The following is a 25697-nucleotide window of genomic DNA, read 5'->3' as shown; positions in this document are numbered from 1 at the left end:
ACGTCAGATGAGATATCTGTCACATTTGTGACAGAGTATTTCATCTGCCAACCTCATAATCAGGCCCTAACAATGGTCTATTCCCCTTAATAAGCAAGCGTTGTTACACTTCATGTGCCTGTAGTTCTGTATGCCCTTTTCTTCATTAAAACCACAATAAGTCAGGAACTGGGTGGCATGGAGGACATACTTCTCTATTACTGTCTCCAGGGGTATCATTTCCCTGCCCTGATAGCAATTATCCACCATATGTATTCATGCTTCTCTCCAAGGTGGCCAATTGTATAGTTTCAGCCGACTTGTGACTGTGCAGGAAGTAGCTCTGTAGAAGGGTGGGGAGAATGGTGGGTTGTGCATTGCCTTTGTTAAGCACCTCATCCAGCATTTCAGAGCCATTATCTCTAGCCTAGGGCATGCCTTATCCAGTTCCTTTTTGTTCAATAGGGTCATGAGCTGCTTTTAGGTGTGTCACCTTCCTTATATCATCTAGTAGGCCACCCCATCAACCCATCTTGCGATCCATTAGATCTAGACAGCTAAGAAATACCGTTTGTAGCCAAGAATTCCCAGACCTCTTTTTAGGATTGGCATATTCAGGATTTTCATGTTTACTTTGTGCCTACTCTATCCCCAAATGAAATCGCTCACAATAGCTTCCAGTTCCCTGAACCACCTGGGTGGCACCCAAATCAGTAGGCCAAGAAAAAGGGATAGTAATCTGGGTAATATCCACATCTTAAATATGACTATTTTTCCCAATATTGGCAAATTTAGCACCTCCACAAGGTCATATTCACTCACAATAAATGTGGCATTCACCCCAGATTCCCATCCATATGATCATGTCCCCAATTATAGATATTTTCCCTCAAATATCTGAACATTTGGCCTTTCCATTTAATATTCAAATTCTATAATTGGTGCAGTATAGTGTGGGTCTAAAGCTTATGCACAGGTTTCGGCCCACTTCACCTTAAGAACAGATATATTTCCAATATCTTTAAGGAATCGTACCACCAGGCCTACCAGTAATACCCAACCCCTAGATAGAAAAAAATCAACAGTATAGAGGGCAAAACACTCATGAGTGCCGCAATGGTTATTGCTCTATGTTTGTTCACCATCTTCATGATTTTAGAAAAAGGTTCAATGGGCAGGGTGTAGAGCTTGGAAAAAAGGGAACAGCCCTGTCTGGTGCCATGATAAATGTTATAGGGGGTTGATATTAATGCATCCTATCTTACTTCAACTACCAGATCTGTGTGCAATTTCCTTATCCATGTGACCTAGCTCTCTTTAATGGTAGTCATCTTTAAGACCACCAGTGAGGCCTTCCAGCTTGATGGCTCAAACACTTTATCTAGGTCCCTGTTCTTAATAGTTTCCCCGCTCCTTACAACATCTGGTGTCTCTGCTAAGTCATTGAATAATCTCCTTATATTTAAGGAGGTTTTCTTAGTGTGTGTTTCAAGAGCTCAGTGGTGCACAATTTAAGGCCACCACCACACTCTCACACACATCCAGTTCACAGCTGGTGTTATGGAATTCGTGGCGCTATGCCTTGTAGAAAAGTTCACATTCAAAGGAGAAATGGACCATGGTTGTTATGATGTCAAAACGTATAATTCAGAAGTCTATATATAAGGGCATGTTGTAATATAAGATATTCTGAGACCTGTTAAATTGTGAATCTATCTTTAATAGGGGAATTTTCACAGTGATTGGTAATCACAATCCGCAGGTTCCCCGGTACTCCCTCCAACCTATTGTCTAATCAGTGGGGCACTCATCCCAGGTTTCCTGGTCCTCCCTTCAGTGTGCCGATTCATTGGGCGGGGATAAAGTATAAAAGCCAGCCCCACATGAGTGCATGCACTTACTATTCAGGAACTCTGGAGCAGGCTGTGTCTTCTGATCCTGTGTTTTCAGGCAACTTGGTTCTGGAGCACTTCCAAGACAAATCTGGCTCAGGAGACATTTGGTGTTAGAATCTTCTGTTGAAAATTTAGTGGCATCCATCTGGATTCTGCACAGTAGTGCATATGACAGTCACTCTAGGAGACCAGACGAGTCTGAAACAATGGCCTAGTTGGGCGTTTGACTTATTATGGAAACACTGTTTTCAATATAAACAGGGCGAAAAATCTCAATGAAACTTTCAAAGTAAAGGTATCAAAGATGTTCTGGAATGAAAGAACTGTTAACTCGAAGATAAAAACTAAAAAAGGTTTAGAGGGAAGCGCTTTATTTCCTATGAGAATACATGATTCTCTTGGTGTAAAACAGTAGTTCTGTTTCTGCATATTGTCTCCATTGAACCAGGGTGACTGAACCCCTATCCTACTACTTAATCCAGATCTCCCTCTCAGCTGTCCCTTTCCCTCAACCGGCCACTCACTTGCTTTGTGTCTAAAAGGCATCAGAGTTGTAGTGCCTGGAGGTGGACTTCAAAGATATTTGTGCAAACTCCGAGGAAAGTACATCAAAGGCAGAGCATAGCATCCAAGTTAAAATCTTGCTCAGGATTTTGTCCAAATTCAACAATGAAAGGGCCCTATAAATGCTTCTCTCCGAATGATATTTGTGGGATTTGGGCAGAGATACAATTACAGCCTCTCTGACTTGTCACCGGTAGGCATCCCTTCTCTCTTTCCAACATACACATTTTGGCAAAATGCAGAGCCAATAGTCCCTAAGTAATGTGTGTTATTGGAGGGCTTGGAGCAGTAAATTGATCTCAATTGATCAACCATTCAAGCAGTCTACCAGTCCTGTCGGCCTCAATGTGGGATCAAGCAAAATGAACATTGTGATCTATACTTCTTAGCTGTCCCCATGTACACATATTCCTAGCATGTGGGTGACTTACATCCTGTGTTTCAAGCTGATGTGAGGTAGCATTAAACTTCAGCAATGCCTCCTTTAATGCCTGTATTATACCTACTGTTTCACCAATACAGTGCCCCTAATGATACTTTGGTGCTTCACACTCTCTAATTTCTGATCACCTAATCTAATTTCCATTATGGTCAGCCGAAGTACGTCCTAAGTATTATGTGCATGTTGCAGCTCCACCAAATCTCCAAATTCCACGAATCTGTCTAATCTAGAAGATCGATCATGGTTTGGTTGTAAATTGAATATCCTAACCTTGTTCCCTCTTCCACATATCTATGAAACCAGAGTAAATCATCCATGTGCAGTAACCCTTAACTATTTTAGATGGGAGCTTTCCAGAGAGTGGAGGGTAGGATCTGTCAGTCTCAACATCTAGTACTTAGTGTCTCTCCCTAACAGGGTAAGTATAATATTTCAACATGCCAATTTAGTAGATAGGGTAACAAAAATTCTAATTGATCGACATTCTGAACATTCCAGACAGTTCAGTGTAATATTGTATCCACCTTGTTTGCCATTTGCAAACACAAATCTACCATCCTTATCCACCTCGACTTGAGGCTCCTCAAATGGTAACCCAGGTTTAACCCAGATAAGAGCCACCCTAACATATGTAGCAAAGCTAGTTGCTTAGAGCTTCCTCCTCCATCTGCATTGTACTTTTTGACATTTTTTCTATTCTGATTCGTCTCTAAGAGGAAAATGGTGTGTGCTTCTCTCAATCTCAGATAGAAATAGATCTTGTAAATCTTTATTAAATAACCCATTTCACTAACATTCCACATGAGAAATATATGTTTATTGAGAAGAGCCATTTGTAAATGAAAGATTCTTTGTTTGTGATCCTTACTGATGCATGTCAAGTAATTACTGACTCTTGTTCTCCCGGATCACCCCACACAGTCAGTTGTTCCCTTTGCAATTGTGCACACCTTCATCCAAGCCCAACAAATAAAACATTACCTAACTCCCCATACCTTGAACTATGCACCAGCTGCATGCTTCAATAATGAAAACATCTTATCTTCTCTTAGATAACTGAAGAGAAGAGATGCAGAGAACATGGGGATTTTTGTCATTATCCCGCCGTCCTGCTCGCCCCTAGCCAATCTTCTTTATATATATTCCACCACATGTGCTTCTAAAGTCACAGCTACTGCATGTTTCTGCAGTGTGGGATAGCACCTATCCTAACAATGACCCAGTCCATTATACATGCGTCTTACTCATCTACTAAACTGCACCATCATAGATGCAAAACAAATCTTCTCCAGCTCTTGGGTTGATCTTGGGTAAGTAATCTTTTTCTTTCAGGGTGTGGTCAGAGTCAGAGTTGTACACTGAAAACCCAGATGCAGAGCTTCCTACTTCAATGCTCTTATTCTGGGCTTGACTTGCAGCAGCAGCCTGTACTGCAGTCATTCTTTCTACCTTGCTCTGAATTTTTTTATAGGTATCTTGATGTTCTTGCGGCTGACTCTCATTCTTCATTGACTCTTTGGTGAGTGTCTTTGTTGTTGTAAGGTTTTGGTGTCTGTCTCCTTTTTGCATTTCTCAATCTAGTCCCATGCCTTGGAGGGCTCAGTGAAGAAAAGCGATTTCTATCACAGTTTTATTTACTTCATTGAATTAAGTTCTTCGTTGTTGAACTGTGTAATTAGGGAATATGGCCATTGACTGATTTTCAATGTGTAATTGGCCTGAGGTTCTGGATTATTGTGCAATTATGTCACAATCTCAGAAGTGTAGCAATCTTGCATGCACTGGGCTGGATGCCAAGCTACATGTGGGCTGCAGAGCTGAAATTCTATGATCCTTTCCAAAGCAGAGAACATTGCAAGTCCGGTAGAAACAAGCACCTCGCTCAGCGATTTTTCTAGAAGGCAATAGAATCATACTCCTCAGCTCCTGCATCCATGCGCACTACTTGGCTATTAGTTTGTCTATTGCTTTCCCCTGAGTATACTCCTCTGTACCCTTTGTGTTAGATCAGTAACTTGTGTCTTCCAATTTGTCTGACACAGACAAAGTTGCTCAGTGGCACCTTCTATACATATAATTCTGTTTAAGAGTTTCCTTTTCCCTTTCCTGAGTAACCTCACATGTATTGCTACTGCATTAGTAGTTTTCAATGATCCTTGGTCTCCTTAAATTGGCTTGGGGACAGTGGCAGAAGGCTCCATGATTTGTTCGGGGTTTGACAGCATCCACATCTGAGTCCTTTAGATACTCTTGCCTGTTTGGGGCTCATGATTTATTGTCTGGATCACAGAATATTGTTGTTTGTGAGCAACAATGCCAGACTCTGGGTTGGAGTTTCCCCAACACTGGAACAGTGGATGTCTGAAGAAGTGCTACAGCCTCCTTATTTCCAACCCAAGAGTGTAACTTCTGCTAGTTGAATTGCTGGATTGGCAGTTTTACCTATGAGCCTGCCCATGTGGAATCAATATACTATATGGTAGGTGGTGTTCACATGTCCATCCTGTGTCTCACATCAACTGTCACCAAATTAGCCAAACACATTCATTGTTGCAATAAATGCACTATGTTGGTTGAAGAGGGAGCCACATCCCAGAATACTGGTCCTTAGGTCTCAGTAAGCTCATGAAGGTCAAGCCTTGCCATTTAGATGTTTATGTCCTCTCAGTTTTATGTGACTGTTCAAATGGTCTTTCATTTCACTCATGCTGTGGAATCAGCCACCCCCTATCAAGGTTCAGAGCATTGCCTCATGAGGGAGGAACACAGCCCAGCTCCACCAGGGCATTTTTCTTTGATGCTCCTCATTGCACTGGGCACTGCAGCATTGCTTTGTCTAGAGCAGTCCTTAATCCACCAACATCCGGGCTGTCGAAGATGTTGCATTTCCACCCCAGGCCTAGTTCACCAGTTGCCACATTACTTTAGTTCTGCTTGTGATGCAGTTCGCCTTTCAATGTTAATCTTCTACATTAGCCAGATGTTCATGAAGATGCACAGCTTCTCAGGGCTGTGCGATTTGAGCCGCATTCCAATTGTTACGCCTCCGACAGTTCAGCGGTGGCCCTGGTTTCAAGCCTAGAATTCAAGACACTAAGGGGCTTATTATGATGGCAGTCGGATTTTATCCGGCCTCCACCTTAGCAGAGATTGGGTCCGACCGCCATGCGTGTGGCGGTCCAGCCCATGGTATTATGATGTGACCGCCGCACGCATGGCGGTGATTGGGTCTGTCCGCCATGCTTCCAGTGGTCCCGCCCGTTGTATTATAATGAGCCTGCCACCACAGTGGTCGGTTTCCACAGCTTTAACATTGTGTCAGGCGGTGCGGGCAGCAGCACCGCTGCGTCATGAATACGAGCATGTTGTCCATTTCACTGCACTACGTGACAGGCGCTGCACTGTGCCTGCAACTTGGTGCAGTGAAATGTAGAGGGGTACCATGGGTACCCCCCTAGTGCACCCACACATGCCCAAAATGAGGGGGCAGTGGGCCCCAAACACAATCCCCTCCAGCCTTTCCATAGCGGAGAGACCGTCGCAAAAAGCTTACTTCCGCATGCATCCTAATCCAGATGGTGGAAAAAACTATGCACCAGCACCATTTTAGCAGTTCAATTCCGCCCATCAGGCCAGCAGGTGGATTGCTACTGGCGGAAAAGCGGCAGACGGATTATCACACCGCCGCAGTCACCACCGCCATCATAATCTGACCGGTGGTGGTGATCTGCCTGCCATCCTAATGACCCCCTAAGTCTCTCGGCCTCATTATGGCCTATTCTTTTTTGCTATTTCGGAGCTCCTCTGATCACTACCATCCCACATTGTTCACCTCACATTTAGGGTGCAAATCAGGGGATCTTTTGAGGTGGATTACGAGGGTGTCACATGGCTTGGCAGGAGCACAGGTATAAGTATCTCACTCCAATTTGAACCTAGTCTTGCCCGCTAAAGAGACATTATTTATGCATAGGGAGGTAAAAAACTGGACAATAAAACTCTGAAACATATATGAGGGACCAATGCTTAGAAGTTTCCTGTAAAATTCTATAAATTCAATCTGAGCTTTGTGCACGCAGCATTGGTGGAAGGGAAGATAAGATGCTACTCCATATACTATGACTGCTGAAAATTTAGTGATTTAAACCAATGTTAATGATGTATTGGTTGTAGATAAGAATTCAAGCACTTGGTCGATGTAAAGGCTGATCTATTAAAACAGTCAATTTCCCTTTTGTAAATTATACATGAAATGCTTAGAGGTACTGGAAACAGCATTCTTGATGCAATAGTAATTGTTGCCTCCTCTCCTGCTGTGATGAGGCTTTTTATAATACTGTTTTATTTGAAGTGGAATCATTCCAAGGATATATGCTTATGCAAGGATATTTTTATTAAGTTGAATTCTACTTTTTCAGACTTTTATAGATTCCCTGAAACAAATCTGTATTGAAATGGTTGAATTCTAATTTCAGCAAAGAGGTGCTATGGCTGGTGGGTATTAAGAGAACCTATACTAGTGCCTACTATCAACAGGAGGCACCAAAAGTTAGTCAGCATACTGTTCCACACATACACTCAAACTCAAAGGAATCCACTGACTGCTAGAAATTCTACTAAGGGCCTTATTACAAGTTTGATGGTGTGGCGGCAGGCCGACATGTTTCCGCACCCCCAAACCCATATGGAGACTGTCCGCCCTATTATGAATTTTTAAGTAATTGGCGGGCATTTCCTTTTGCGTTCCCACAGCGGTGCCTATAAAATAGGCACTGCAATGTAAATGTCAAAAGAAGTTCAGCACGGCATGGACTGAATTGTCCATGCCGTGCTGGAACTTCTGTGTATGTACACAGCGGGGCACATGTTGTGCCACGTGTGCATGCACAAGGCATGAGGCACAAGGGGGGCCTTGCAGGGCCCCCTTTCTTTCCTCACCGCCACTATTTTCATGGAGATAAGACCTCAATTAAAACAGTGACATTGATGAAAGTTGTAATATGCTTGGAGGGACCGCGACGGTAGCAGCACAAGCTCCCATAGAGAAATGGGAGTATGCGATCACACCATGTGCGGTCACATTGTAATTCTGCGGTCGGGACTGCCAACCGGCGGTCAGTCGGTTGGAATCCTGCAATGATGTCAGTTAGGGGCAACTCCCACGGCATCATATTCGGCCCCTTAGTGTTTTAAGGCAAAGGTTGGCCCCCCTTAAGTTACTAGTGTGGTATCTTGATTTGGTGAGCAAGTGTTGTACTCTAAGAGGATGCCTTGATTTGAGAGGTAGATAATTTGACCCTAATACCAAGGATGACTAAGAGAGTACCTCGTGATTGAGATAAGCAGCTCTGCACATGATAATGCTCATGTGAGGAAAATGAGTTGCAAGCTGCTGGTTATTGGTTATCCTTTTTCTTCTACCATGTTTATAGTGTATGTGGGACCATGTTGGAGACCTTACTGAGCCCTGTCCACATATAGAGGATGCACTGGCAGGGCCACACTCGAAATGTGAAATTTTACCTGTTAATAAGGTTGAGTAGGAGAGCTCCATGTGATTGTGAGAAGCTGATATGCCTGCTGCACTTGATAATGTTCTAGCTAAGCAATACAAGTTGCATGTTAATGGTTAATTTGGCATTTTTTGTCTTCTTAATGTGTTCTTAATATATGTGGGATTTAGGGTTGTTGACCATCTATCGTGTTTTAGTGTCGGAAATTCTAAGTGTCTATATATTTATTAGCCAAAGTCATGTGTTGGTTCAATTGATCTAAATGTGTGCTGTGCACTAATGATTTTATGATATTTGCGATTGTTTACTGATTAATCTGGTAATGTGCAATATTTTTGTAAGAACTAATTTCTTAGAACTAAAGTATTATGATGTATTGATTAATTGATTGATTATGTAGTGCTCACCTTCGCCGAACAACAGTAGAAGGACTATCACAGGTTGATGGGAGAGTTTGTGGGTTCTCTTCAACACCAAGTCAGACCCAGTGGTGTGCCCATTATATAGACACAGTGGACAGTTTACCTGTTAAAACAGAATCTACTGGTTGAATGACCAGGTGGAGGCTAGCATCAAAGCTGAGGTTGCTAAGATGTTGGAGGTGGGGTGACTGAGCCCTCCAGTAGTCATTGGGTCATCGAAATGTGCTGGTGCCTAAACCTAACAAAAAGTTTTGAAACTAGATCTAAACATCTGTGTGGACTACAGAGGGCTCAATGTAGTTGCCAAGACTGATACTGACCCCATCCTAAGGGCTGATGAGCCTATTTTAAATAGGCGACTCCTCCACAGCGAGCAGTGTTGGAGTGCCATTGAGAGGGAAGCCTTTGTTGTGGTTTTGCCTCAAAGAAGCTGAGATACTACCTGATTTGAACTCACTTGGGTCTTGGGCCAAGGTCAGCGGACTCGATAATTCTCTCGGTGCCTACTCTAATCATGGATCCCACTCAGCAACTCTGGGCAATAGCTTGCTTAATCTCCACTTACGGCCCCACCAGCGCCGGGGATGCTTGTCTTCACCTTGGAGATTCCCAGTAGGGATCATCTCACAGGGAAAGCCAGGATGGGTTCCCCAGTTGCGCTCAGCGCCGGGATACTCGTGAGTAACTGCGCGCTTTACAAATGCAATATACATACATACTCTTGCCAAGCCTACACCTTACATTTTAATATGTGAGTCTTACAAACCTATAGGGCAGAGTGCAGGACATCTAAAAGAAGGACATGTTTGTTTTATGTTTTGCATGTCCTAACAGTTAAAACTCACCATTGTCCTTTTCACTGTTGCATAGCTCGCATTCCTATTGATTAACATGGAGGTTACACTTTTACATTCACAAAGTGCTATCTTCCATTTGGGGAAAACAAAAAGAGTACTTCAAGGTATCAAATTGTCAAATTAGATCCAAAATAAAGCCACACGCTAAAGTAACTATTAATGTAAAGATGACTTAAGAAAGTCACCAATTTCTTGTAAAAAGTACGTAGTAGCTGTTTCTGATTAATTACAGCAGTTGTCACCTGTGACAGCCTGTTGCGCTCCTGCTAGGATGCGTGATTTGCTCCTAGTAAAGGAGAACAGAGGGCTTGTTTGTGGGAGGAGGTATGAATTCCTCCTGACAGATTGACCCGGGGGATTGTGCCCACAGATGTCGATTTCGGAGGGGCAGCTGCCTGTCTCAGCCAAATGCAAGTCACACTTTATCCTGCCAGCTCTTTGGTCTAAGTAAGAAGATGGGCATCTACCCAGAGAGGGAAAAACTGTTGCTAAACTGTTTATCCAGGGGAAGTTTCTAATTAGACTTGAATACTACAGGAGTGTTCCCAGGGCTCTGAGCAATGGAAGAAAACTTCTGATACCATGGGTTTGGGCAGAGATATGCACTGTGGGAATGTTTATTGCCGATTCCCCAGGAAGGGATGCAAGAGTGGGCAGGGTTGCCCATGGGAATTTTATCCTCATTAGTTAGGGAGTCCTCCCCACCCACAAATTTGCCCTGGACCCCACTGGTACATTCTGGAAGATCGGATTCTAGTCCCCAAGAGGTACCCCACAGCTCCTGTACCCTTGGCTGGCCCTCTGTCAGCAGAGTGTACTCCTTCCCTGGAAAGGACTGCAACTTGTGAACCTAGAGCTCAAAGATTGTGGTTTTGGGAAAGAACCAAAAACTACCACTCAGCCACTACACAAGTCCCTATTATTGTCGAGTCCTCGCTGGGCAGTCAACTTCAGATTGCATCTTCTGAAAAGTTTCTGGGTTGTGGATAACCTCAAACTCACCATCGAGAGCTGAGTAGCTCCCCTGTGACACCTTTCCCGCTGATATAATTGAAAAGCAGTAGTTTATGAAATTTTTTGAGTGAAAATGCAGTGATTTATGAAAACCTTTGAAAAATCATAACTCCAGGTCAATGCACTAGATGTTTGTCATTTTGTTGTCTACATAAAGATTTAAATATATACTATTTTTGTAAATTGGAGTGGGATTTTTATTGTCTTGTTCTTTCTACTTTTTAACTGTTTTGTTACTGGTAAATGTTTTTCGATTGTCTTTAGATTTAAGCCTGGCTGCTCTGTGTCACAGTTACCCAGGACTGAGCTAAAGTTTACATCAATGTAAACTAACTAGACCTGATTCACACAAGTGATATTATTACTTGGTGAGGACTCCAAGCCATCTCAACTAAAATTCCACTTTCTTACACCAGCAATGACAATAAAAACATATTTCCACTAGATATCAAAATCACAAATGCACAATGCATGTAGGAGTGTGCATGTATATGTCTGTGTTTTTAGGTGTTGCTGTGTAATGTACTCAATCCCACATGGGTGGGCATTGACAGTTTTGCAGGAAAGTACGTCATGCAGATTATTTTCATGCCTGCTACCTAATATTACTTTTTGTATTCGCAAATGTGGAAAAACACTTCTCATATGTAACAAAAGACACATACTTGACCAAATACAATGACACAGTGCAAAACTACTAATGTAACACCAACATTGGCAGACTAAGGGTCTGATTTCGGTGTGGGGCGGATAGCCATCAGACAGACTGTCAGAGGCTTGCTGCCCGACATCAAGCGTTTCTCTCTATCCGCCGTATTAGGGAATCCCGCTGGGGGATTCCGCTTCTCTTCCAACGGGCTCACAGAGCCCGTCAGAAGAGGAGTGGCATTGTAATCCCACGAATGATGGCGGGGCCAGCCTTCGCTCTGCAGTCAGAATTACAATGTCACTTTCCCACAGCCCTTCCATGTCAGCCTTCCCGACATAGAAAAGACTGTCGGAAAGTGACTTTGGAGGCCCCTAGCAGGGCCCCCTTCCTACCTCGTCCTCCACCATGGAGACCGCCCTGGAGAGACCCACGTAAATTGTATGTAGGGTCGAAACATCAATATTTTTAAAAGGGATTGTCTGTTAATCAGATGAACACAGAAAACAGTGAATACATCTTGAACTGTCATTTTTATGGAACTTTGATCCGCTGCGGGTGATTCCCTTCGTTTAAAGCAGCGCTTGCAATGTGGTGACTGCCCGGACACCGGCGGCTGGATTACCGGTGAGTTTTCCGCTTTGACTATGGTGCAGTGAGAGCGTGCCCGGCCGCGTCCGTGCTGAGCCAGGAGGTGAAGTCTAGAAGGGGGGCCATGGCGGAGGACCTCTGGCGCACGGCCGACGGAGGCGGACCAGCGCTGAGTGTGTCACCGGCTGGTAGGTCGGCGCGATCCTGGAAATTGGTGGCCCTGGGTGCGAGTAACACAGATCCCGGCAGCGGAGTCAGATCTGAAGGAAATGGAGGCATAGAAGGTGCGGCGAGTGCGATGTTTTAAGGTCAGGCTGCACTGAAGACTATTGTTCACTTTTATGAGTTTGTGGGATTATCTGTGAGAACTATGTTCAAGTCTGAGAAGCACGAGCACTTGAATTACGAGTCGTTTTCCCTGCTTTCTCTCCCCCTTTTTTTGTAGATGTATAAATCCTCTTGGAAATTCCATTAGAGAGGAACGCTGGGGCAATACCCTGAGTACTAAGGTAATATATACCCAAACAGTGGGATAGACCAGACAATAAGGGACCAACACCCTGACGAATGCCAGAGTGACCCAGTTGGGCACAGAGAATACTGGCAGAAACATGTTGGTTTTAGCAGTGGGGATTACGGGGTCGTTACCTGCCCTTGATACCCCATTTCAATTATTTTAACTCTGCCCGAGGTGAACAGGAATAAAATTGAGGGTTAACCTCGAGACAGTTTTATACTTTCTTTTCTCTGCACTTTTCTTGGGTCCCTTCCTTTAGGAGACTATTCGTTTCCTTTCTGTCAGAATCTCACTTCTGTGTTTATTCTGTCTATTTGTCATTTATACTGTACCCTCACCACTCTACTTCATCATATACCACCTTTTTTTCCTCTTAAAAAAAACTGCGCTCCACCCAAGGTGTTGGTCTGCACCTGGGTGTATGATGCGGCCCTATGATGAAGCATGACACTTTCGAGTGTGTGAGGGCAGTATTAAGATCTCTATAGATTTTCCCACCTACAATGGTTAGTACTTTTCTTTATTTTCTGTGATTGCTTCTCTGTCATGTGTGATTAAAGGTTTTCTGAGGGAGTCAGAGATAAGCCCCCCCCCTTTTTTTCCCTCGTCTCTCCTACGTTGTGTTTCAAATTATAAGTGTCACATGGAATTGAGGACCCCTTATATTACTGATATAATTTCAATGGCCCCGATTCTAATATGGCACTCAATATGGCGAAAGGAGACCCTTGCTCTGACAAGAGACATTATCAAAGATGTTTTGGAACTAGATGGAGCGGGTAACATTATTTGGCTAATTTATGTTGAATCAACATTGAAGGCGGCTGGACTACATTACCTTTTTTTGGATCCTACCACCTGTAGTTCTATATCCAAAATTGACTTAAAAATCCGACTACTTTCTAATCGACAGATAAGAAGGGAGACGAAAAACATTAATCTGTCAACAGTTAAATCCTACTTGGCCGGCCCTAGTATAAACTTAATGAATCCAAACTTAACATATCTATCTTTTGTTACTAATCTGCGACATAGGTACATTCTGGTGAGGTTTCACCTAAATTATATCCCACTAATGTTGGGTTCTCCCCATAATATCTATGTTGTTTCTGAACTCCCACTCTGTACCTGTGATAATCGATCTGCACAGGATGATATCATTTTTTTGTTTTTTTGTCAATTTTATCGTGATGAAAGGAAACGTTTTATTAGCCCTATTATGCGTAATATGAATTTTAACGAGTGTCGTGTAGCCTTTTACTATCTCCAGCTACTACCTGATCCTTTCATTTGTTTTTCTCTAGCGTCTTTTATATTATCGGCACTAAAGAAGAGATAAATAACCGGCTAAAATTCTATACGTACAAATGAAATGAATTTATTATTGTGTAAATAACTATGAATTTGTTTTTTAAATGTAATACCTTTTTAATACAGTTAGTATTTTAACTGATTTGTAATGCTGTGAAATGTTTTCTTTTTAGATGTAGTATACGTTGTATGCCTGCATTGTGTTGGCGAAATAAAGTTATTCTGACTGACTGAGACATCCTATCTGTATATATGTATCACTGTAAATGTTTCACATCACTGCACCTTTGAGCACTACACTGCCTGCACTAATTTTGTTTATATATGACATACTCTACCTATTTTGGAAATTAAATGTAGCAATTTTTTTTTTTGTGTCAAGAGAGAGAGTTATATTGACTGAATAACAAAAGAGTCGCACAGAACCGTTCTATTTGTTCTCTCTTTTTACCCTGGTTACGTAATTGGACATATGGGTCAGGTCCTGTATATTATTATTTGGCTAGAAAATAGCGGTATTTGTTCACACATCTAAAGTAAATAGCAGAACATAAGCCCTAACATATGCAAATCAACATAACACATCGAAAATATACTAGTACATAAAACAGTCAAACCAGAATGCAGCACAACTACAGTGGAACACAACAAAACCAAACAATACTACATAAAGCAGCGTAACAGCACAATTACCACAAAAACAAAATGCAACGTAACAAATATGCACTAAGATGTTTGTCACATATTACCACCTCCAGTTATCTGCTTTCATAATGCAGCGAGCACCGAGCAACATTATAACAGAGAACATGAAAGCTAGTCAGAATATTTGGTGATCTGGTCCAGGAACATTTGAAAGCATTACTTTTGTATTATCTTCTTTTGTATCTCTGTCAATGTTAGCTTATTAGAAAGCTGGAGCCCCTACCCTTTCATATAATGATTGTTTAATTTTTTTAAATAGGCAGTCACTGGTGTCAAACGTTTCACAATACAACGTTCAAGGTCAAGGGAAACAAAGACAACACTGGGTGTCAGGGAACTTTTGTTTTCAAAGTCAGTGTTTGAAATGGCAGTGCCAGCGTTTTGTCATGGATGTTCCTTATGCAAATGATTATGTCCAGTTTGCCAAAAACAGCAGTTTGCCAAGGGTGTCTCATATGTTAATAATTATACCCAGTGTGGCAGCATCATCATCATTTTACCAACACTACCGTTAATGCCAAGAATTACCTCCAATATGCCCATGCCAGTATTTTGAAATTGGCACCCCCCACATGATTAGAATTACTAGCAGGGGTGCCAGGCTCGAAGAGCAGACACTCAAAAACACACTTGCCCTTACACTGACATTCATTTGCACTCACACACCCCCACTCTCTCTCATACTTCCAACACTCCCACACTCATTCACATGCACTTACTCTCACTGCCTCACTCACAATCACATACATTCACTATTACACTCATTCTTGCAGTCTCAATCTCCCTCTCATTCACACTGTTGCACTTATTCTCACTCGTGAATCACTCATTCTCACTCACAGTTACACCTATTACTATTCACTTACTCCTCCGTCACTCATTCTCTTTCAACCTCACACACACTCTTACACACAAACACACACAAACACACGTTCTTCCTCACCTGCATGGATGCACACATTTTACACATTACTTGTCACTTACCTTAAGCAGTCGGTGCTGGCCAGACATTAGGAGCAGGAATGCAACCCCCTCCTACCTTCAGCACTAATGCAGGAATCTGGTAATTGGAAACCAGGCAGAGATTAGCAGGTTCCAGCCTTCATATTCTTGCTTTTTCACCTCATCCTCTCCCAATTCATCATAGGATTAGGTGGGGTCTGTGAGACTCCTGACCCCATGCCACTCTGTGACAAGATGGGAGAGGGTGGGGTGAGAGGATGATTGACGGTTAGCTCCGGGCACTGCAGGGCTTAAGCCTAAAGTCACCGGAGTTACCTGTAGGAGTTATTATGGTGCAGATTTTCACAAACGGGGTGGCACTGATGTGTGTTTGACTTCTGACTCAAGGGCTAGGACTTTGTTAGCCCTGGAAAATCTGTAATCAATAGCATAGGTGTATCTACTCGCCTGCCCCATCAATCAGACTCATTACTTGCCTCAGGCAGGCTGTGGCTCAGCCCTAAGGTCAGCATATCTCTCAGAACAGGCATGCCAAAACTATAGGGATCTCAAAGCCTGACTAACCATTCAGAAAACCTGCATATTGAAATCCTGTGGACTAGGTGTCCAAGTATGGAAACAGGACTACCAAAAACATTATAAAACATTTACAGTTCAGTTGTCCATTTGTTAGAGGAAATAGATATTTTAGTTGATAAATCAACTTTATAATTGACTATTCTTTTCCACTGTGTTTTTCTAGGTAAGCGGATTTGCATTGGAGAGGGATTGGCACGCATGGAACTGTTTCTTTTCCTCACTGCCCTTCTGCAGAACTTCGACATCAAGCCTGTTGTTAACCAGGAAGAACTTGACATCACACCAGTAACAAGTGGCTTCGGAAATTTCCCGCAGGCTTACCAGCTCTACATCACCCCACGTTAAAATTGATGCAGGGCAGTGGAGCACCAAAAAGTGCCCACTTTCAGCCCCACAGTGCAGTCATTCATGATATGTTCATCTTAGGTACACTACACGCATTAGTTTTCTTTATCTGCTGAGCACGCCAGAGTTGTATTTTTCTGAGTCTCCATTTCACTAAAGGTTTTTTTTCCCTCATTTGTGCATTCAATAGGCTAAAAGGAAGAAAACCAGGGGGATACCATTCCTACCTCCAACCAGTGAAAGTGGTCAGGTAGTAAAACCCCATTCTTCCTATTCCCTCAGGGCCAACCCGGAGAAAAGGTCCAGAAAAAACAGTCCTCAACCCAGGAGCCTGGGAGTTATTGCCAAATTGCTTAATCATCGGACTTCTGAACCAGTTTTAATGAAATTAAAACACCAGTGGAAAAATATCAAGACCAAAAGTTCTCATCCCAGATGTCCTAGAAATGCAGTTTCTTAATCCCCTCCCTACTTCCATCCACCTTTCGGATCCTTCGTATTGAGTCCAACCACTCCCTCCTTAAGAGAGGGTGTTGCGATACCCGCTTTATACAAATTTCACGCCTTGCTAACAATATCAACACAAACAGTAGATTTCTCTGTTTGCTGCCCAGAATTACCCTTGTCTCTTCCTCTAACGCAACCCGAAACATAATTAAACTTATGCTTACCTCAAGGTTCATGCCCAATGCTGTTAAATGATCTTCACTTACATCGTACCAATACACCTGGAGGCTCGGGCAATGAGAGAACATATGGAGGTCGTCCGCTTCTCTTTCCCCACACTTAGGACAACACTTGACCTACTACTTATTTATCCTTGGTAGCCTTTGTATTGATTAATAGGCCCTATGTAGGGTGAATACATGATTTCTCCTGAGTGAAGCAGCACAAACAACATACCACAGAGTAGACATAGATACTTGCCATGCGCTTTGTATGTCCCCCGACGGAAGACCCTCCTTCCCGATCTCAATAGGAAGAGTGAAATCTTCTTCTCCAGCGAGTACAAACGACCAGTACCAATCTGATACCTCCATTTCACTAAAGGTTAATTGAAATGTCCTGTTTTTGGGAATGTCTGTTTTTATACATTTGAAGAAGGGTCAGTAAATCTAAATTACCTTTCTTGAAGTATCATTTATTGAAACAATCAATGCACTGATCTTTTGCACCACTTTTCATCAGGTGCAAAGCTCTCAAGATTGCCAGTTCCCTGTTGAAGTATTTCATCCAGTCCATGTTTTTTCATTGCATACTAGGATTTATATAGTCCCAATTTGCAAAGAAAAACTTGGATCAATAAGTTTGGCATGGTCTGTGGAAGAGCGTTACATGAACGGTGTCTTTAAAATTCTTCTCTCTGAGATTCCATCTCTACACTGAATATACTCAAAATGTATTAAACTGATTTTATTTAAACTTTCTCTCACTTTTTATCTCATTTCTTCATTCTACGTGGCACCGGTAACCAACTAAAAGTACCAAGACCAAAAGTGCATTTTTGTCACAAAAAATCATCCATTAGGTTACAGCCAGTGATATACTTTTCCCACTTATCAGGTCCTTTAAATGACATCCATCCTCATAAACCACCCCATTATGTTGAATTTGAGGGTTGAAATGCACCTTATTGAACTAAATCTGAAGTCAATACCACTGAAGGGGCAAAAGCAGAATATACACTCGAAAATTTGATTGATTACCTTTTTTTGAGTCCCCTTGGAGGATACTCAAACCTAACAACATTGACTCCATCTAAATTCAAACTTGTTGAACAAGAAGTATTACTTGCTCTCGACTTACTGTAAAAAGCATATATTTCTCTACTACTGAGTGTACCTAGCCTTCGATGTATGCCTATGAGTGACCGATTATGGCTTTCTTTAAATATATACGTGTGTACTGAGGCAATTTTACAAACCTTTTTGTAAAAACTTTTACTTTAAGAAATAATGTTTAAATAAGTGTCTTCACGCCAAGGGGAGAAGAACAGTGCGATTGACTGACACAGACTTGAAAACTAACACAATTAGAACATAGGCATAGGCCTGTATGACATTTAAATTAATGCTAGTGTGAACTGACCCGGTCCCTTTTGGTCAAACCTGGGTAACTGTCTAATTTTTTTAATTGAAATTTGAATTAAGCCAGCAAATGTAAAATTCCAGAACCTCCTGTTACATGAAATGTTTGTTATTCTGTATTATGGAATTGCAGGTAATGTTTGGCAGTAGAAGGCTAGTGCCACAGAAAATGTTTTGTTTGGCTTTTTATGTGAGGTATGTCTCCATGTGAAAGTCACCAAAAAGCGTTTCGTTCTAAAAGTAATTGTTTTTTTTTAAATTGTCATGATTTTGTATGAAAAAGTACATGTTTATACTCTCCCTAATGGCCATACGACTAATTTCTGTATCCCCAGGGATGTCTTCTTTTCTGTTGGTAGCTACAGGCTGTGTGTTTTCTGACCATCATGAACATTTGGCATGACTAGCTAATGATTTTCAGGTGACAGCCACATAAACAGATTTTTTGGTTCAATCAATTGTTATTGTTTTAATCCTTACGCCTGATATGATATATTGCTTAATGTCTTCTGTGGGCCGGCAATTAGAGATGCGTTATTTAGTGTACATTTCGAGCTAGTTTGCTAGACATTTTTTAACATGAAAAAGGCAATGATAGAAAGCTTGCATCAGCTACGGTGCAGTGCTTACATTTTTACGGGAGAGGGATGTTCGGTGGCGAAATAGTGGACGTGGGAGATGTAGAGGCATTGATTGCAGAAAGGGGAGCTTTTTGAGGTACATTAAATCATTTACAAATCTTACTGCATTTCAGAATGAGTTTGTGTATAATAAAATGTGCCATTCTATGTAAAATGAATGTGTCTTGTTAATACTTCGCTTTTTTATTAGTATGTAAGACATGCCTTGATTTAATAGGATTTTTTTTTTAGTTATGTAAACAGTGTTACATCGTCGGTCCAAAGAGGAAACAACCTAATGGACACATGGAATTAAATAATTAGTGGTCATGTAGACTAAAATGGCGGATGGCCCAATGGCTCAAGAAGTTCATAGATGCATGTTTCAGGATGAACAATTGGAACATGGACAAAAGTGGGGCATGCTGGGCTAGGAGATGAGTAAGAGGATAACTCAAGTGACTAATTAGAATTTGAGGCAATGTAGCCAACTGGCACATGATGTGCCGTGGGCCGTGGTTTGTGGCTTTGGTACACTAACAGTTCATGGGGCAAAAGGGCCAATCATACAGGAGGGAGAGTAGCTAAGAGGTCATTTGGTAGTGGGAAGTTAGCGAAAATGGATTATATAACATTTGAGGGACTTTAATGATTCCTTCAATCACAAAAAGAAGAGGCACAATAGTGATACTATGTGACAATGTGTGAGTGAACTGGGGAAATGCACCATGCTTTAAAAACTGCCCTCACACACAACAAGCTGTGTCATGCTTCATCATAGGACTGCTAACACACCTCCACAGTTACCCAATGCTGGAGGTGGAGCAATAGGGAGGGGAAGACAATACAACATACAGTGTCAAATCAAGGGTGAGAAATGGTGCAGAAAAAGTGAAGTAAAAACTGGTCTCAGGGAGTACTTATTACAGTTTTAATATTAGGTCCCCTGTCAGAATTAGAAATGGAAGAAAATATGTGGATGCGAGGTTGGGGAGCTTATAATGAGACTCCAACCGCTCCACTCTGAGTGGGTGTCGACATGTTTCAGCCGGCAATTGACAATGCCCCGGCTTTTCTCAGGACTCTCACCACTGTGATCCCTGGGTGCTCCCCCTCCCTTCTATAAGTTCAGAAGTAAAAGGGGATGTCACCTTTCATGGAGCCCTTCACATTTGAAGAGGAACCTGTACGAATAATTACAAAACAAAAGACACGTGATGTGTTATGTGTTGGTGCCCTTTATATCACTCATACTAAACATAAACCAATAAACAAAATCAATAGTATTAATGGTGCATCAATTCCAGTCACTCATATCACATTATTAAAATCATGGGGGCACTCCTACTACACTTCTGACCTCGGGGTTCGGGTGCTCTTTTTCTCTTAAAATTGATTAATGCCCCAATAGTGTTTAAATGACATGTGTATCCATCCAACACATCGTGATAAAATTGTTATCGTGTGAACTCTCCATTTTATGGCAACAAGTTCCATCTGGGAGCACTTAAGTAGTGCAAAGAAACTCAGAGACAACACATTCATCCCACGCTAGTTGTCCCAAAGACTTACCGAGTTTATTTAAATCTTAAACTCGAAAGGACGGGGGAGTGAGAACAGCTTCCTATTAACACTCTCTGTAAGGGAAGCAAAATAACTTGCTAAAGAAGCACCATTCATTGAGGTGTCATAAGAGGCCTTCTTTTCAGTTGTACATGAGGGGAAACAAAATTCTGAAAGGACGATTTCCCTTCTCATGTAAATCGCTCTCCCGAAGTAATCTCGGATGAGGTCCATTGACCCGACATCTATTTCCAAAGGCAGGTCAGATTTACACGCTATTTCAAAATATTGTGCTTATATGACATTACAAAGATGTAACCGAATCTTCAAAGCACATACTCTCAGTTAAAAACCTTTTGGGCTCGGACTTCAATGTGGTTCACAGGATAGAAAAACACTTTACAAGTGCAAAGAAAGTTCCCTCTGTCACCATACTGCATTTTAACCCGTGTGCATGACGTCCCTGCATAGTTATAAAATACACTCTTCAAAGTGCGGCAGTAAATAAAACGTCGCCAGCTGATTTTTCCTCCTAAGGTTACAACCTCTTCCACCAAACAACTTAAAGCCCATCTACAAACTTACTGCTTGCGAGGTAAGCTGTCGCCAGCGAAATTCGTCTCTCCCTGTACGTCGCGTAGAACACTCAACCGTGTTCTCTGCGGCTCTCTTGAAGCGACCAAACCATGCCTCCCCTGGCGTGGTTATCGTCTCCAGTGTATCCGGCAATTCTCAAACACTAGTGCGCTCATTACATATTAACACAGACGGGTTTTTTCGGATCTTTTACCAGCCGCCATCAAATTGATAGCGAGTTCACGGTATTCGGACCCTTATCCTGTCTTAACTGACAATGTGGTATATTTTATGCCTACGGCTAGGTAAGAAAATGGAGGGAAATGATCTACATAGAAGGCTAAGCAAACAGGTGGGGGGGCCTATGCGCGGAAACAATATGATTCTGGTGATTTGGTGTTATAGTTTATTTTAAAAGGAACAATAATTCCTAAAATAAAAGTCATGTAAATGGTGAATGAAAAGGGTAAGGACGAATGAGGGGACAAGAGTTTAGATTTAATAGTCAAGTAGCCCTATTTCGTGCATTGAAATGGACCCCCTATCTCGCTCAGATGTTCCTCCCAGAGAGAACCATAAACCATACAGTTATCTCAAGAGTTTTATGACGTTTCATGGGTTATTGAGACTATTGATGATTAACTCTGTAAAGGAGAATAACGCTCTCACTGACTAACATTCAGAGAGGACTGAGCATGTGCCTCCAGAATGCCCCGCTCACTTTATAGTTTCTTAGTCTGCCTTGACTCAATAGGCCCAATCATTACACTCATAAAATACCTCCAGTGGTATTACAGATTAATCTGAGTTGAATCACTCATGAACATGCTTAGTGGATGTTACATATAAAATTGCCATCACGCCAACAAAGAACTAAGCTATGGATTACCAGTATTGCTCAATGACTGGCCTGAAGATGTTCATCCAGAAATTCTGTGGTTATTCAAGTCAAGTCTTCTGTGGTTATTCATATTCCACAGAATCTAGAGTAGAAATGCTAGTGTCCTTACAACATGCATTACGTGTATTTGGCATATGGGTAATTTTCGCTATTTTGTTTATACTGGTAGCAAAGTGGATAAGATGCTGTAATGTCAAAGTGGAATGTATAGGGAGACTAAAGGAATTCTATGCGAGAGAGACAGTTTGAGCTTTCGAGAGACAGCAGCAGCAGGTCACGTCAAACAGACTGTCCTTTAAGGTTTTTTTTATAGAGGTATTCTGAGTCTGACGGAGATTTTTGTGTCGGATTAACCAGTGGGGGGCATGACCCGCCTGCTTCCTAAAAAAAAATGGATTACCCAAATACTTAACTCGATGGAGATGGGAAAGGGAAACAGGGGAGACAACAACCTCACCTTCTTAAGAACCGGACGCTTTGCAAAGATTTGTTATGTTTTACGGCAACATTTTGTGAAAATGGTCTTCACTGAGCAAAATACAAAAAGAGCAGAACACCGTTTGGTATAACGGACATTGTCTTGCAGTCTGAAAGGCACTTTGGGACATGTAGTTCTGAACGCAGGTCACGTGATTGTGAATGCATAAACACCTGTGGCTTGTGAAGTCGCTATTCCTATGATTAAGGCATTCAAGCCAAAACTCGTCAGGAGTTCACGCAGATGCAGCTTACAGCATTTTAATAAATGCTTTGTGAAGTCTGGAACTGGGATGTGGCACCTCTGTTTGCTATTTTAATTACCGGGATTTCCATCCCCGGAGCCACGGCCACCCTGCTGGGTGGGGGGCCAGCGACGACAGAGTTTTTTGTGTCGGATTAACTAATGGGAGCATAACCCGCCTGCCTCCTAAAAGGAAAATGGTTTATCCATATACTTACCTCGATGAAATGGGAAAGGGAAACAAGGGAGGCAACAACCTCACCTAGGTAAGAACCAGACGCTTTGCACGAATTTGATATGTTTTACGGCAACATTTTGTGAGCCTTGGTATTCACTGAGCAAAATACAAAATTATATTATCTATGACCTGCCGTATTGTGAGATTCAGCCAGTATGAAGCAGTACTGCAAGAGCAGAACACACTTTGGTATAACGTACATTGTCTTGCAGTCTGGAAAGCATTTTGGGACATGTAGTTGTGAACGCAGGTCACGTGATTGTGAATGTATGAACACCTGTGGCTTGTGAAGTCATTATTCCTATGATTCAGGTATTTAAGCCGAAACCCGTCAGGAGTTCACGCAGATGCAGCCTGCAACAAGTGTGGAACTGGGCTGTGGCAACTCTGTTTGTTGTTTTATTTACCAGGATTTCTGTCTCCGCAGCCACGGCATAATATATATATTATGTACTGGTGGTCGCCAGTAGATAGTTATAGATAGGGCCTAGTTTCCATAGGAAAAGCGTTTTTTCTTTTCCCAATAACTTTGGCGCCGGTAGACGAATCTTCTCAAACTTTTCAAATATTGTGGCCCGCTCTGGTCAGCTCCTATCCTGAAAGTTGGGGGAATTCGCCAAGCGGGGGCCGAGAAAAAAAGGGGGGTCCCAAAACGTGTTTTCTTCATGTTATTTTCCATAGGAAACTTTAGACACGGCTACAGTCTGAACTGCTGAACGGAATTACACCAAATTTGGCAAAAAGGTAGCCCTGGGTTCAGAAAGAGCCCTTTTTGTTAAATGGTGTAAATCCTTTCAGTAGTTCCTGGGAAGTTAAAAAAAAAGAGGTTGGAAAATGAATTTCCCATAGGAAACTGTAGACACGGCTATAGCTCGAACTGCTGAACGGAATTACAACAAATTTGGCAAAAAGGTAGTGCTTGGTTCAGAAAGCGCCCTTTTTTTAAATGATGTAAATCCATTCAGTAGTTGCTGAGAAAATAAAAAAATAATAGTTTCGATGTTTAGAGGCGCGGTAGATCCGCGGACCCTCCCGACCACGAGCTTTATTCTAATTGGCTGTCAACACTCCAAACCAGGAAGTGTTGGCAGCCATCTTGTGACTCGGTAGAACGGAGTCACAAGAGAAGAGAAAAAGAAATGCGAAAAACAAGAAAAGGGGGCAGGGTAGAAACACCCTGATCCCCTATGCCTGCCCAGGGGATCCCACAAGGACCCCCAAGGCCAAAAAAAGCATTTTTTTTTTTTAAACTTCAAAATCCGTGGAGGATCCATAAATCCCGCCGCGCTTCATTATTATTTAGCCCCCGGGTGGGGCAAGTCCAGGGGACATGGAGAAATTTGGAACCACCACCCCGGGGCTTTTCTTAAATATTTGCATGGGGGCACATGGCCTCCAAGGCTCCCGAAGCCCCGGGGCCACCACCACCCCCCGGGGAGTTTATCAAATATTTGCAGGGGGCACATGGCCCCTCGCAGCCTCAGGGATCACCACCCCCAGGGCTTATTTAAAAAAAACACAAAAAAATGAGTGTGGGGCGGCTCGACCCCCCCGGGGACCGCCACCTCCCTGGGGCACAAAAATACAAATTTGGGGGTCTGTTATGGACCACCACCTCCCCGGGGCACTGCATTGGATGGGAGGGGGGCCGTGCGGCCCCCCTCCTGGAGCCTGTGATGGTCCTGGGGACGGCCACCCCCCAGGGCCGGCTCCTGCAGTGTCCCGGGGTGCCCCCCGGGACACTGTTGTTTGCTATGGCAGGGCTGCCATAGCAAACTGTGGCTTGGATTTTGAAAGAGAGAGCAGGAAACCTGATCTCTCTTCCAAAATCCAAACCAGATTGCTTTTCCACACAGGGAGCTGCATGTCAGCAGCTCCCCGTGTGGAAAAGCAATGCCGGCTCCCGCAGGAGGGGGGGTCCAGCTGAGACCGTGGGGGCATTGGGGCTCCCCCCATGGTCCCCAACAAGAGGCCAGGCCCTGGGGAATGGGGTCCCCGGGCAAGGAGTGGCCCAGGAGGGGGGCCACGCGGGCCCCCTCACCATTCTAATTTTTTTTTTTAAAGCAAAAAAAACACATAAATGGCCTTAGGAGGGGGGCCACGCAGCCTTCTCCAAATATATTTAAAATAAAATAAATACTGGCCATTCCCTTGGGAATTGGCTCCCCAGGGCCGAATATGGCCTCAGGAGGGGGGCCACGTGGCCCCATTCCCTTTTTAAAATTAGGGGTCAGGCCCTGGGGGATAGGGTCCCCAGGGCCCATAAAATAGGAAAGGTAGGGGGGCCACACAGCTCCCCTTCTTAAAAAAATGAATTTAAAAAAAGGCCGGCATCGCCGAGGCCCGCCCCCTCCCAGCAACACTCTGCAAACACGCCCTGTGGCGCGTTTTAAGTTGGGGAATTAATTCCCCTTCAATACTGGGGGTCCCTGGGGGTCAAATAGCCACCAGGTACCTCCAGTAAGCACCACAGGGCTGCATTGCTGAGAGGTGCTCCAGGCCCTGCCCATTTTTACACCCATCTGCTTCACAGCTCTGTGGCGCTTACTGGAGGTACCTGGAGGGCTAGTTGGACCCCAGGGACCCTCAGGATTCAAGGGGACTTCATCCCCCAAATTAAAACGGTGCAGGTTTGCACAGTGGTGAAG

At 43.0% G+C, this 25697-nt stretch overlaps 1 protein-coding gene across 1 annotated transcript in view; it reads left to right on the top strand.

Annotated features, from left to right (window-relative positions):
• Positions 1 to 19229, top strand: part of LOC146798097 (cytochrome P450 2G1-like) — a 1186024-nt gene extending 1166795 nt beyond the window's left edge. Inside the window, exon 10 of the mRNA XM_085625315.1 lies at positions 16162 to 19229. Coding sequence (XP_085481441.1) covers positions 16162 to 16343 — 182 coding nt within the window. The 3' untranslated portion in view covers positions 16344 to 19229. The remainder of the gene's footprint in view (positions 1 to 16161) is intronic.
• The last annotated feature ends 6468 nt before the right edge of the window (positions 19230 to 25697 follow it).

This window comes from Triturus cristatus, chromosome 9, assembly GCF_964204655.1.
Source record: "Triturus cristatus chromosome 9, aTriCri1.1, whole genome shotgun sequence".
In the NCBI taxonomy this organism is placed as follows: domain Eukaryota; kingdom Metazoa; phylum Chordata; class Amphibia; order Caudata; family Salamandridae; genus Triturus; species Triturus cristatus.
The sequence above is the reverse complement of the archived record's forward strand: the minus strand, read 5'-3'. Positions and strand labels throughout refer to the sequence as shown.